General features: G+C 43.5%; 1 protein-coding gene across 1 annotated transcript in view; it reads left to right on the top strand.

Moving 5' to 3' along the window:
• fndc3ba (fibronectin type III domain containing 3Ba) overlaps positions 1–14,979 on the top strand; it is an 88,011-nt gene that overhangs the window by 11,866 nt on the left and 61,166 nt on the right. The window contains 2 exon segments of the mRNA XM_080513220.1: positions 10,450–10,595; positions 13,350–13,425. Coding sequence (XP_080369346.1) covers positions 10,479–10,595; positions 13,350–13,425 — 193 coding nt within the window. The 5' untranslated portion in view covers positions 10,450–10,478.

The raw sequence follows: 14,979 nt of genomic DNA, 5'->3' as shown, positions 1-14,979 counted from the left end.
TTGCTGATAGACACACACACACACACTCACACACACTCACTGCCTGCTGTCTGTGGTATGACAGGCAGGACTAATGTTTGTTCTGCAGCAATAACACAATTAGGATTCCACACATTTCTCTCTCCCTGCAGTCACATTTAACCCCCCCCCCCCCCCCCCCCCCCCCCCAGGTCCATTCCCAGTTTCTCCCTTCTCCTCTTTCCTCTGGTCTTCTCACCTTTCATTCTCTATTCCTGCTCCCTCTCCTTCTCCTTCACCTTCTCTACTTCCCTTCCTCTCGTTCAGAGTACAGATTGCTGTCAATCCTGGCTTGCACAAACAGGCAGCACATAATATTGATTTAATAACGCCAAATTGCTTTGTTTTCCGCAGAACCACAAGGGCCGTGGAGGTGTATTTTATTCTTGGCACAATTCTCCTATTCGGTCCACTGCGCTTCCGCTTAGGGTTTATTGCAGGTGATCTTCCACCGTACATCAATTAACCTTTCTCTCTGTCTCTCTCTCTCACACACACACACGCGCGCACACACTGGGAGTACTCTCCCACAGCTCCTGACCAGAGTGTAAAATAGCCATTTCCTCTTTAGTTTGTTCCCAAGGAAAACTGATGCCTCACCTACACCCCGTCCTCCCATTCTTTACTTCACTCTGTCCCTCGTGTTCCTTTTTTCTGTCCCTCATGTCTCTTCTCGCGCACTCCCTCTACTGTCTCCTCACCTTTCTTTCTCTGCGACCCTGTTTTGTGTTACACTGTGTGTTGAGGGTGTTGTCTTGACACCATGTGTGTGTGTGTGCTTATGGGTGTGTGTTTGCGTGCGTGTGCACACTTATGTAACTCCGGTCTCTCGCTGGGAATGGGCGGCCGCCTGTTTGAGATCAACTTTTACTTCCTCCCGCCCAGCGCCTCGGCAGCAGCCTGTAATAGCAGCCGACGGCTTCCCATCAGCCAGTGGGAGAGGGGAGCTGTGTTTTGACAATGTGGTGGAATGTATGAAGGCGGGATCCGTCCAGGAAGTGCATGGCAAAGGAGTCAAGATTGTGGACTCTTTTGGCGGACCGGGCAAAGAGAAAGAAAGTGTAGAAATGTGCAGGTCAGAGCTGCTGTGGGATTTGTTTTCCATTGTGTTCAGAATCAGTCGGTGCGATCATTTCCACTTAAATTTAAAACAAGAGAAGCACTCCGTCAACCTCGCAGTTTATTCCAAGCTACCGGAAGCTGCAGGAATCTTTAAATGCTCCAAAATCTCAGGGTAGAAGAGGCTGAGCTGAGAGCCGTCTCGAAGTCACTGGGTCATCAGTTTTCTTGCCTGTGTTCCTGGAAACCAGGCTTGATGAGAGGATTGGATAGATGGAAGGATGACAGGGAGAAAGGCTTTGCTCAGGGTGCTCATTTTGTGTTTCTGTGGAGGTTGAGGGATCGAGGAGGGGGGAGGGAAGGGGGGGTTCTGAGGCTGTCATTTGCCAGGCTGAGTCCTGACTTGTCTGCACCCAATGATCTGCAGAATGCCTGGCATTTGGAGGAAAGCGGAAAAATGCAGACAAAGGGGGGGAAAAAGAAGAAAGTGTAAAGAAACATTTGTCTAAAAGAAGCCGTACACCCTCAGTATTCTTGAATTGCTAAATGACAGTTAAAGTCAGCAGTGTTCTTCCACTCTTTAAGATAAACAGCACATTCTTAGTAGTATCTCATCGGCTCGAGTTATGCGAGAGACGCAGGGAATGACCGCAGTACAACCTTGGAACACTGATTCGCATTCTGTGAAATTAGATAAATGTGCGTCTTACAGGGAATGTGGGACGTGGCATCGAGAGAACTTTCCCAAATAGTTGGAATGAGTGCAGCAGAAGCCAGACTGCAGAGATAAAAGCCTGGAGCCAATGGAGTGCAACTGCTGCAGTTCCCAAAGTGGCTACCGGTACTCATTTCTCTGCTCTGTATTTTGTTTGCATTGATGTTTCATACAGATACCCCCCCCGACTTGGCAGATGTCTCTCTTGATGCAACAGATAACCTTCCTCCAGACGATTAAAAGCTCACTTTATAGCCTGCAAGAGGTGTCCTTGGGCAAAGTGATGTTTCCAGTATTAATTTACGGCCGTGACAGGAATATCGACTGACTGCACAACGCACTTTTGTTTTTGCATGTTTCGCAAATGTAAGGAATGATATTATGGGGGTAATTACTTTGCTAATTGTTTTACCCCGAGGAGAGGAAACCTCTGGTGTAACTGAGAGATTATAATAATATTGATTATTTCCACAGAAAAGTGCTGAGTTGTTCTCCCAGCCTGTATTTATTTTGGGTCACCTTGTTAAAATAGCCAGATTTGACGGTTGGACTTGCTGAGAGTGAAACGAAAGCCATACGATGCAGCGAGATGGTGGAGGCTTTCCCTCCACCATCAGATGTGGTTACACGAGGTGCTGAGGCTCATCTGTTTGGGGTGCAAATGGCTCCCTGAAGGCGTCACCTTAGGGGGTTTGGAGACGAGCTTGTTCATACACGGTTTGCTTGGGCAACACGTGTGTGCGCTTGTATACGTCCGCTGCATTCCACTCCACCCGCTCCGAGTTCTTCTTCGTCGATGACATATCATTACCGCAATTACAGGGCAAGAGCTACACACACACACACACACACAGGCACACATATGTGAGCCAAATGCATGAAGGCAAATTTAACAACAAGCTGAATTTTCTTTCAGAGGCTCTTTGCTGAATCTCTCTCTCTCTCTCTCGCTCTGTCTCTGTCTCTGTCTCTGTCTCTCTGTCTCTGTCTCTTGCTCTCTCTTTTCCTCTCGCAAACACACACACACACACACAGTCTGCATATGTGCCGAAAGCTGTCAGCCAATGTGGGAACCAGTAGAGGTTCCATCCTTTATAAATCCCCTCTCTGTCTATCCCAAGTGTGTGTGTCTCGGCTCCTCTCGGATCAACCGAAAGCGCAGCATTCCTTTTGCCTCCCTCCCCACCCTTCTCTCCCTCTTCCTCGACATGGCTCCATTTCTGCATCTTCCTCTCTTCGCTCCACCTATCTACCCCTTCTTTCTTGCTTGCCCTCTCTAAAACAAGGTACTAACTTTGTGTGTGTGTGTGCGCGTACGTGTGTGTGTTTTACACAGAGAGAGAGAGGGAGAGAGAGAGGGAGAGAGCGAGCACAGATCTCCCTGAGACTGAATACCTTTTGTAAAAGGAGCTGGAGCTGAATGAAAGTGGTGTTGGTGGCAGTTTCCCACCATATTTAGAAGACACACACACACACACACACACACACACACACACACACACACACACACACACACACACACACACACACACACACACACACACACACACACACACACACACACACACACACACACACACACACACACACACACCTGTGCGTATTAAATGCTAGTACAGATTGAAGTTGTCAGCTGATAAGATGGATTTAAAAGCACTTGGATTCACCTCATGCTGTGTGTGTGTGTGTGTGTGTGTGTGTGTGTGTGTGTGTGTGTGTGTGTGTGTGTGTGTGTGTGTGTGCGCGTGCGCGTGCGCGTGCGCGTGCGCGTGCGTGCACTGACGTGGATAGTCATTCAGTCACTTCTCAGTACTGACACCTGAGAGCATTCCTCACTGCTTAACACACCCATGACAAGGAAGAGGATCCCTCTCTTTTTCTCCCTGATCTCTCCTTCTGTATCACATATTCAGTATTAGGCATGTCCGTGCTATTTTAAGTTGAGTAACAGTCATTTATGCTTCATTCATTGAGCAGATACTAGAATATTTAATCTATATTTAACTTTTAATTATTCATTTAATGTTAGATTCTGGGTCATCGCAGAGATCCAGTGAGTGAAACTGTAGTTTTGGCTGTTGAAGCAACCAGACAGAGAATTGTATTTCCCCGAGCGCCAAATAAAGTTCAGTTTCAGTTCTCATTGTCACTCATTGTTGTTTCTTCCTTTTACTTGATCAGTCCCTCCCTCGATTAAAAAGCCCGTCCCCAATCGAGAAACAGAAGCTCGGCAGCAGCGTGTGCAGTGACGCATTCTGATATTTTTAGATTCATGTTGAGCATATGTTGGGGGGGAAATTACAGCTATTGTAATCACTTTGTGGTCAGCTTCTTGCAGTTTCCACCACGGTTTGAAACAGTTGTTATCTTCGGTGTCCTCACCACAGTGGACCACACGATCACAGTAAATCTTCTGGCTTGACTGTTGTGTGCACTTGAGATTATCTGGTTCTCTGCTTGTCTAAATCAGGTTGATAAACATGTTGCTTCGCAAAGTGACATTGCAATCCAGTCTATGCAAATACATTAGATAAGAGACTGACCAAGCTACATATGCATACCAAATGCAGCACATTTGATTAAATATCATCCACCGACAAATGTAGACAAGTGTTCTCCTGCAGAAAAGCCTTCGACGTTCCAAACTCTTACAAATTGCCATCTCCTTCACTGCCTATTCCCCCCGACGGTAGTGATTCGAGGGACAGCAGGATTGCATCTGAAATCAATGCTTATCTCTTTGTGACACGTTCACTTCTAAAGAGGATTTGTCGTATCAGTCATGTGTGGACTGTGCATCATCCTCTTTTAGAAAGTCTGACCAGAAGTATTAACAAATGTCAGAGCGAGCCATTTGAAAATGTCATCCGGACTCCATCAAATCAACGTTGTAAACACATTTGGGACAAATCTGTCACCCAGATGATGGATGACGAGTCGTGTCGGCCTACAAACAGAAAGAAAGTCTTATGAATTCTGATCAGTTGTTCAAATAGACATAAAACCATCGTGAGCAACCTTTTGTTCCTGAAGACAACCCGCAAGGCCGCAGTGCTCTCACTGAGCACAATATATTTGAAAGCCTCTCTATGATCAGTCAAAATATTCACATCTGAGACCGACTTTGTCGAGGTCTTTATTAATGTGGGGAAAAATAGAGCAAAATTGAACACTTTGATTTGTTTTTGTGATTTATATCTTTTTTTTTTTTTTTTTTTTTTTTTAAATGAAAACCATTGTGACAAATCCAAGTAGAACTGTCGGCCAACTTCCACTCAAAGAATGTTCGGGTTGGTTTACATAGTTTTAATGTAGTTGGATGATGACACATCATAGTTTGAATCTCTTGCTAAGGGGGACTCAGTCCAAAAATAGAACTTGAGATTGAAAGAGTGAGTGTTGGTGATCGATCTGTGATTGGTGACTTGTCCAGGGCGCCGCTCTACAGAGTAAAAAAAGGAAAAAAAAACTTTCCAAGAAAATCATACATCCAGTTTGATAATTGCAAACCGTGTGCCTCCGCTTAGTCCTCATTGAAGGAGACGCGTCTCAGTTCGGTCTTACAACCTATAAGACGTCCTTTCATGAGCAGCAACTTTGGTCTTTCCCTTCATGAAAAGGGTTCTTCCAGTTCCAGAGGATTATTTATCACTCAACCGAACAAGATCCCTGCGTCCACTATTTCGAGGTCTCCCTGTGTAAACCTCAATTTGATTTATTTATTTATTTATATACTGCATACTGTTGAGCCTTTCGGTTTGTCGAGGTCCCCTTTTTCTTGTATTAAAAGGACACTGGACTTGCTTTCATCCAAGAGGAATTGTCAGTTCAAGAGGCTTCGTCTTCTAAACCTTAAGCACCGAAGACCTTTGTGAGTTTCTACAGATGGTTTGTTGAGCCTTTAATGTGAAATCCAACCAGCGTTTTAGGGATTTCACCTTGGCTTTCTTTCACTTTGTGGTAGAAACCCAATGATTCCCATTTGTTTTTATTTTCTTTACATCATCAAGAAAGTCCACATGGCGCAAGATGGAAGTAGGAAGTGAGCATGCTTAGTGTCACACTCTTTTTAGCTTGTGTTCATGGGAATAATCCACTCACTGGAATAGAAGGGGAAGTAACGGTCTATGTTTTGCTCACAAGACAATTCGTATTTTTAGATGATTTTTTTTTTTTTTTGGATGACTGCTATTTATGTGGTAAATGCTATACTTACCTGTAGTGTTTAAGGCCATATTTAATCAGGCCAGGGAATACCAGTCATGAATGCTCGTGCTTGTGTGGTTGCACAATTGTGTGTTTGTGCCTCTTTGGCCGTGTGAGTGATTGCAGGGAGAAAGGTGTGAAGTGGCGGACTGGAAGTAAGTCAGACAGTCTGTTAGGTGGTTGTGAATATCCATTATGTTTCATCAGGAGGGACAAACTGGAGTCACTGGGCGTGTGTGTGTGTGCATGTGTGCGAATGATGAATGACTGTATGAGTAATGACTGTCGTCTTATGAAGTCAGAGCTGCCCCTGAATATCTGGGACTTTGTCAGTGTGTGTGTGGGGCGGCTTTGGGATCTATGTTTTACTCTATGCATTTTTTTTAATTTTTTTTAATTTCAGAGGGACAGTTTCCATGCTTACACTAGGCTTTCTGTCTAATGATAGAGACACGTGTACATGCGCACAAGCACACATGCTCACTTATGCTCTCTCACAAACACATGCACGGACACACACACATTCATACTCTTGGACAAGTGGTTGATTGTTTCTGGATCTAACATGGAATTTTTCTATTTAACATTTTATCCCTGCTGGGAATCGACACCTTATTCCTCCACATTCCACCGGGGAGCGGAAACCACTCTGTGTGTGTGTGTGTGCGTGCGTGTGTGTGTGTGCGTGCGTGTGCGTGTGATGCTCCAACAGCAACATCCCTCCTATATTGCTTCCATTGTAAAACAAAGGTCAGTCTTTATGGACTGACGCATTAACATTTCCATATGTGTACGTTACATCCTGTGATCAACATTTTTACCAAATCAATGAACCGTAAAGAAAAAAACGCTCGAAAAATCGACACAGTGGTCTGTGTGACTGGAGACAAATGGGTTTGTTTCCCCTCAAAGTTGCTTGAACGCTGTGCAATTTCACCCATCAGTTCCTCCAAATTGTAGCAAAGGTTGTCTTTAAATTCTGAAGATCGCGATGCCAAGAAGCTTCGTAACAAGACATCTGTAAGCCGAATGCAATTATATTCATCCAAAAGCCGGTCTGTGATTACCGGAAAGAGATAGTTTTACATTTTGGGAAAGAAGAAGAAAAAGATTAGTAGTATATTCTGTTTTATAACTAAGGTTTGAGAACAGTTTTCTCAAAAAGCAAACGAGAAACTATTCCATCCACCTCTAGGGGAATCAATCCTAACGTACGAAAGGGTGGTCTGTGTAAACGCTTCGTTTTTAAAATGTGCTATATAAATAAAGTGGATTGGATTGGATTGGGTCCGTCACACAAACACAGCGAGGACATCAAACATTTACTTTGATAAACTTTATTCTGAATGCTTTTTTTTTTTTTTGGAGGTGCAGCCGAAGGTTTAGTTTAGCTTAGCATAAAACTACATGACGTGTTCATGATGACAATCAGTCATTAGTCATGGCTCCCAAGGTGGAACTTTTAAAAAAATGCTCGATTTCCCGTCTCCGTGTAAACGAAGGAAAATGCACATTTCTTGAGATGAGAAAACACACGCGTGACGATACATTTTCACGTAAAAACTTTCTCCGGTGACCTGTATTGTGGCATCGGCCAGCAAAATCTTTGGGATTTTGCATATGTATTTCACAAAATGTGGAACTCTTTCTTTAACAGTTGGGGTTATCCACATCACAAACTGCATGCGTTTTCATTTTGCTTTGGGAGCATAAAACCTTACTTGTGGTATTTAACCAAGAAAACGGTTCCGAGTGTGATTTCTTCCGCTTCAGTGAAATATTGTATTAAATGTGTAATCGAAGATTTCAGACGTGAGACAACGCACAGTACTTGTAACTGTGATGCTTCTTCTTAAGTGACATAAGATAAATGCTCACTTCAGGAAATTAGGGCTTATATTAAGAAGCAGTTGTTGCGAGAGATGTTTGGGAATCTTCCTCCGTCTTTACTCTCCATTCATCACCTAAGCCAATCCTTAACGTACTTATTCCCTCTCTCTTCCTCTCTACTCTCTTTGCTGTCTCGCTCTTCTCTTTTTCCTGGCAGAGCTGACAGTGGTGTTACCATCTGTCTGTGATGTGTGTCCTGGACGCAGCTCGGCGTGCGCGTGTGTGTGTGTGTGTGTGTGTGTGTGTGTGTGTGTGTGTGTGTGTGTGTGTGTGTGTGTGTGTGTGTGTGTTCAAGGCTGGATGGCCAGGCTGAGCTGGGAACGGGGCTCGGATGGAGAAAGAAGGCGGCAGAAGAACAAAGTCGGGATTTAAAAGGAGAGATTGAGAAACGTTGAAAGACGGTGAAGGGATGGCGTGAGGGCGTGTTTATGTTGTGTCAGTGCGAAACACAGCTGTGCGAGCCACTAACCCTTTCAACGACCTCACCGGGAGACAACCAGCTGAAAGAAAAGACGTGCAGTGACACACAGCTGGCTTTGGTGCATTTTCTCTGGTGTGCGTATGCCAGAGAGGAGTAATGAGCTTCGCGCAGGGTGGAGAGGAAAAAAAAACCCAAAACAATCTTAAGATGCATGCATACATTTGGTTTCATCTATGATAGCCAATGCTAATGGCTGATAATTACAGCTCATTGCCGTCTCTCTGCAGCCATTTAGCAGAGATTTTACACACCCGTGATGAAGGCAAACACCTACATCATTCAGAAACCGACTTCTGGCAATGAGTCTTGTTTGTATGTGCTTGAGCGTGAGCTTGGTTGGCTCTCGCAGAACCTTGCGTTCACAGCTTATCTGCAGTATATGTGTATGTTGTGTGTATATATTTCCCAGGAGAGACAGCGTATGTATGTCTGCTGACGTAAACGTCCGGGAGCTTCAGTGGTTGAGCTGTGTATTTATTTGTGTGATGTACACTGTGTGTGTGTGACAGTACAGACCTTTTTAATTTTGAGGTTCGGGTGAGCAGCTTCATTAAACACCCTGATGAGGACCACATGAACAGCTGACACGCGTCGGCTTGTGCGCCTTTGAATTCTCTCCCGAAATCCAGTTTAGGTGATGCCTTGTTATTTTCGACTCAGAATGAAAAGCCTTGGTTGTTGTTTTTATTTTGTGCAGTTATGCGCTTTGGTTTTTACTGCTATTCTTATGCGACAAAGGACTCCGTCTCCAGATTGAGTTTCCAGGGAGAATCAGGCCCAGAGGCCCTCAAAGGGCTTCTTCTCTTTTGCTTTGCTGTGTGCGTGTGCGTGTTTAAATGTAATACTCATTTTCTTTGTTGTATTTACAAAGAAATTATCTGATGCAGTTATTGCTATCGATTTCTAAAACTGAAACCTTATTCATCCAATGGTTCTGTTCTATTATTGTCATAAATGCTCCCACAAAGAGGACATTAACTTTGATTCCGCCTGTATTTTAAAAGCCTATTCTTGATAATGAAGAGCTTTGAGTTAGTCTCTCACTCCCTATTTAGCTCGGCCCCTTTAATCTTTTTTCTTTTATATTGACATGGTACGACTTGTTGGATTTTACCTAATGCTTGAGCAAAGTCTGAAGGGGAAAAAAAAGCCTTGTGAGAAACGCTGGAATCCAATCTTCTTTTTTGTGTCTGTTTTTCTTTGTCATGCATAACTTTGTTTTGACCTTTGGTTAACTTAAGTACGCAAGCTCTTTGTTGCTGTTGCTTTTTTGCAACTTTGTTTTGATTTGAATTCTTCTCAGTTGTTTATTCCAGTTTACGCATGGCTTTGAACCATCTTTCACATGTGCCTGTCCTCATAGAAACGGTGTGGTTTAGACCCAAGTTCTAATTGGGATGGAAACTGCACTGCGGCAGTGACACAAACTGAGGCAAGCAATTTTAATAAAAGCTCCCCAACAATGCAAAAAAAAAAAAGGAAAAAGGTTTTCACACTTGATTGAAGCTGGGAAATTGTTTTATAATGGTGGAATTGTGCGATAAACATTGATGAAAGCACATTGGTAGAGGCTGACATAATGCTCATGCTATAATTACAAATTACATATAGAATGGAAAAAACGGTTAATAAAGTTACCTCCTGTTCATTGCACACAGTGTAGACAACATCGCAAGAAATGGCACCATCTCAAAATCTACATATTTCCTCCAGAGGGGGAAAAAAAAGGTGATCAAATAAACAATACTGTGACCAGAAGTTACTTGTGCAGCATAACACATGCAGGTCACATGATCCACTGTGGCTACCCAGGAAGGGAAACACTAAAAATAGTCAGCAGGATGTTTTAACATTTATTTCTGAGAAGAAAAAAAATCATCAAAAACTATAATAAGAAGGTAAAACAAACCAAAAAAAAAAAACAATGGTAAAGATTATGATATCAAGCATTCAACCACTCGACTCCAAATCAGCGATGCTGTTGCACAATTGAGTAAAACGTCTTTTGAATCACTACACGTGTGCAGGATGGTAATGTCATGTCTCTCCTTCCTCTTTCCTCCTCTCTGTACTTCCCCAGGTAGGGCAGTTCAGTCAATTTCTCCATGAATGTACGTCACAATGATGATGACAGACCAGATTCCACTGGACTTGGCTCCGCCCCCCCTCCTGAACGGGGAGGTCCCTCTCATGCCTCACATGGTTAACGGCGATGCAGCGCAGCAGGTAAACACACACACACACACACACACACACGCATGAACACACTCTCTTCCCAACACATCTGTCAGTTGCATTAATTTGTCCTTGCGAGAATAAAACTCGCCATTACAGATGCCTGTGTGACCACGCATGTCTAATCCATGCGACCAAACACCTCTTCTCTTTGCCGTCAGCTCTTCAGCAGCCTCACGTGTTAATGCTATAGGTATTGGAATCCTGCCAAGCTGTTCGAATAAAGAATCTTCCTTGTTACAGGAACACGAGTCGTCACCATGGCACGTTAGAGGTGCAGTCACATGCATCATTCAGTCCTTGAAAACGTTTCTTTTTCAACCAGCTTCGAGCGTGGCCCCCACACTTCACCCTGGGCCTTTTAGTTTATGTACTTTGAAAAGGAATCTGCTGTTTCTCTGCCGAGCCAACTGGATCACCTTCAAAGTGCAACGCCCCCCCCCCAGACTCTGCAACAGGGATCGATCAGCATTGTTAAAAACATCAGAGTTAATTGATCTGCGTCTAATTGTTGTTGTCACACATTTTATTTGTGTGTGTTTCTCTTCGATGAGTTATGTTGTTGATGTTTATGCATCATCGCGGGCCTGTTCTGCTCGCAGCCCAGAGGAAACGTGGTGGGAGTGTTTTGGCTGCGACACATAACAGTTAGGCGGGGGGTTTTGGCTGGAGCACACAGCATTTAGGGAGCTCTTTTTATTGTAACACCCTGCAGTTTAAACTTGGTCCCCAGTGTGGAATCAACGATCGAGACCGTTGATTATATAGATTTGAGTCTGCATGTGCGTATTTGTTTGTTTCTTGGTGTGTGTTCATTTGTTTCCTCTGCTGTGTGTGCATGTGAGCGCGCGTGTGTGGGTGGGCATACAAGTGTCTGTGTTGAGTCTGAGGACATACTTATGTATTTGTCTGCTTTCTTGTCTATTAGTTTTCCTGTCTGTCTGCTTGCCTACACCTGTTTTTTTGTTTTTTTTTGTTTTTGTATCTTTGTGTGTCTGTTGCTTTACCGACAACAAGATCAGACTTCTGTCAGGATTCTGAAAAGCAAATGTAACCTTAGTGGCAGTTCAAATAATTAGATGTATGTTTACCTTTGTATAAATGAAAACTCTGAATCATCATAAACTTGTATTCGATTTGAAAATTAATTTCCTCAGATTTTTTTCCCTTCTGTGACTGATACATAATATGTTTGTATAATTTTTTTCACTTATTGCAAAAAACGGTTGCTTGCTTAGCTTAAAATAGCCAAACTTGTCCTTCTGTAAGTAAAATCCCATTTTATTTTGGTCTTTCTTTCAGAGAGTGCTGCGAGGCTGAGTTAGTGCATTCTGCTTAGTTTGATACAACTCTCCCCCGAGTACCAACTTACTATCACCTCCCTTATTCTCAATTCCAAATATCTCAGAAAAGCTACTATTTCCGTGAATGGAATGATGGATAAACAGGACGCATTTCCAAGAAACATTTTTTATTTTTTTTTGCAGTTTTTGTCCAGATTGCTTCTTAAACATAGGAATAGTGGATCGTTGTCATATTATGCAACACTCTCAATTATGGTTGTATTAAATTGGCTTTATTCTATATTAAGACCTTATCGGTTATTTTTTATATATAATTTAAAAACTTTCATGATGCCAAACAGTCTTTTCACTGGAGCTGCTGTTCAATTTTGTGATTTGATGCTACAATTTGTCTGGGGGAAGAAAAAAAAAACCCCACAGTTGATATTTTTTTAATATATTGTGTTATCAAAACTGAGCAAATGTGCTCACACACCATTTCAGTGTGATTGTGGCATGTGTGAAGTTGTCACACCAACCCTCCCACATGGTCTGATATAGGGGTTTTCTCAGTTCTTGGGAGACATGGGTCGCCCTGTACTATGCTGGGGTTCCCATAGCAACAGCAGCCGCTGCAGCAGACAGAGCAGGAAGTGTGTAAATGTGTGTGTGTCGTAGGGAGAGAAGCAGGTTAGCGCTGAGATGGGAGAAGATGCAGACACTAGAGGAGGAACGTAGGATATGAGGATTTTTACAACAGCGCACCTGTAGAGCTTAGACAGGGCTGCGCTTGTGTGTGTATGTGCGTGTGTGTGTGTGTGCGTGCGTGCGTGCGTGCATGAGTGCCTGAGTACGAGCACGTGTGTGTAAGTGTGTGAGCGTGCAATGGAGGGTCACCTGTTTCATGTCTACAGCCACGTGTACACTCTCAACAATCTGTATGCGGAGAATATGACGGTAAGGCATCCTTCGTCTCTTCAGGCACATTTAAGCAGAAACACTCAGAATTCAAAGCAGCGTCATTTGTCTTGGTTTCATTTATGTTTTATGCTCTCCTGTCCATATGTTTATTTGTGTAGGCTCTGCACTCTTCGACTGTGTTTTGTGTCCCTGTGTGTGTTTGTCTTCTCATCAGCGTTGCTTAAAAAGAAGAAGAAAAACTGCTGTCACGTCAGGGTGTATGTGTGTGTGTGTGTGTGACAGCAGCAGCATCTCACCATTAGCTTATCTAACACCTCATTCATATGTGTGAACTCTGTGTCCGCCCTCCTTTAAGAGCCGACGCTGGTTGTATTATGTCACATCTGCAAGCATATAGGCAACCCAGCAGTGTCTCCTTTGTGATTTTCAGAGATGAATGTATGTTCATGGAATCTTTAATTGTTTGATCAATCAACCCGATTTGTTTCACCTCGCTGATTATTGTGTGTTTGTGTGTGTTTGTGTGCTTGTGTTGGTCCAGGTGATCCTGGTGCAGGTCAACCCGGGCGAGACGTTTACCATCCGGGCTGAGGACGGCTCACTGCAATGCATCCAGGGTCAGTACTCCCCCATGATTATATTATCATATTACCATGTGGCCTGCTGGTGGCTCTGATGTGTGTCACAGTGAGACTGGGTATTTCCCTTCATTTCAGTCATTTGCTTTGCAAAACATGCTTTGGAAAAAAAAAGGACGAATGATTTTACCAAACCGTGAAACAATTTTACTACTTTCAGTTTTCCCCAAAAGGACCATGGCGTTTGGGACATGCTAGTTTTTCTTACCATCAAGGTTTCTTTAATAAACCGCCGAATGAAGTCCAAGTGATACAAGGGGAAACAAGAATTTTCTGAAGTATATTTCCATGAATGATGGAGTAAGACGCGTCATTCCTCAGCTGTGGTAGAGACTGAAACTTTAATACGGCGACAGGAAGAGTTCTTAGATGTTTAAAATAAACATGAAAAAACTCCAGAGAACTTGTTCTTTGTGTTATTTATTTATTTTTTTTTTAGCAATTTGGCAAGTAATTGATAAAACAAAGGTGTAGAGAAGGAATGGGGTTGGGTGACATCCATTGGCTTTATTGCCAAATGAAGAAGTGCGAGATGAATGCAGTGACAGATTAAGACAGAGTGAGCTCCCTGGCTGGTATCGGTACATGAAAAGGCTGGAAATGTAAGCCACTAAGAAGCTCTTAAAGACGGAAGGAGGTGGCAGCAACTTGGGATTTCCCCCCAACGCTTTTGGAATCGTGTCCCACTTTGATGATGTCAGAAGTGTAAGCTGTTGCTCAGAAACTTTGAAAGGACGCCTTTGTTTTTCCTCCCCATCTCCTTCCCACTGTCTGTCTGCCTCTTCTTCTCTCACTTTTTTTTCAGCTGCCCTCCGAGTGAAGGTTTTCTTTGAGACGGAGGGAGAGTGAGAAGCTTTGCCCCCCCCACCCCCCAACCACCACACACACCCTCCTCCCTCACCCTCACCACAGCCCCACAGCACTCTGCATTGTAACAAATTACATCCCGCCTCCTCTTTTTTTTCCCCTGCCTGCCGCCGTGTAATTCAATTTTTCCCTCGAATCAGAGCGATGGCCGCTGGCAGACCTACGGGCACAGATTATACCAGACAAAAGCAGTACATGATAGGTTGGATGGATGCGAGGACGTGCAGATACAGTTGACAGACAAAATTAGAGCTGTGGATCAGTGACCTGTGAAAAGATGTCCGAGGAAGAAAATCTACGGTGAATAAATGAGTGGGATGCGAGACGCTGATTTGCAAAAAGACAGTACTGATGCAGTGGGTGTGTGTGTTTATTTGTGTGGTTGCATGTGGTCACTTGCTCACAAAATTTTGCATTGAAGGCACAGTCTGAGTCTGTGCTTTTTTTTTTTTTTTTTTTTTGGTGCCTTTCTCTTGCAGACAGTTAATTGGATGGGAGGTTGAGGACTCGAGGTCATGTTTGAATGCAGATATTATTAATGTGGACACACACACACACACACACACACACACACACACACACACACACACACACGCACGCTTAAATTCCTGCTCTTTCTCTCTATCTCTCGCTGAGGAGGTCAGTGAGTTTAATGAGAGGTGGAGT

The sequence above is a fragment of the Blennius ocellaris genome (assembly GCF_963422515.1).
Source record: "Blennius ocellaris genome assembly, chromosome: 17".
In the NCBI taxonomy this organism is placed as follows: domain Eukaryota; kingdom Metazoa; phylum Chordata; class Actinopteri; order Blenniiformes; family Blenniidae; genus Blennius; species Blennius ocellaris.
Note: the sequence above shows the minus strand (reverse complement) of the source record. Positions and strands in the feature narration are given on the sequence as shown.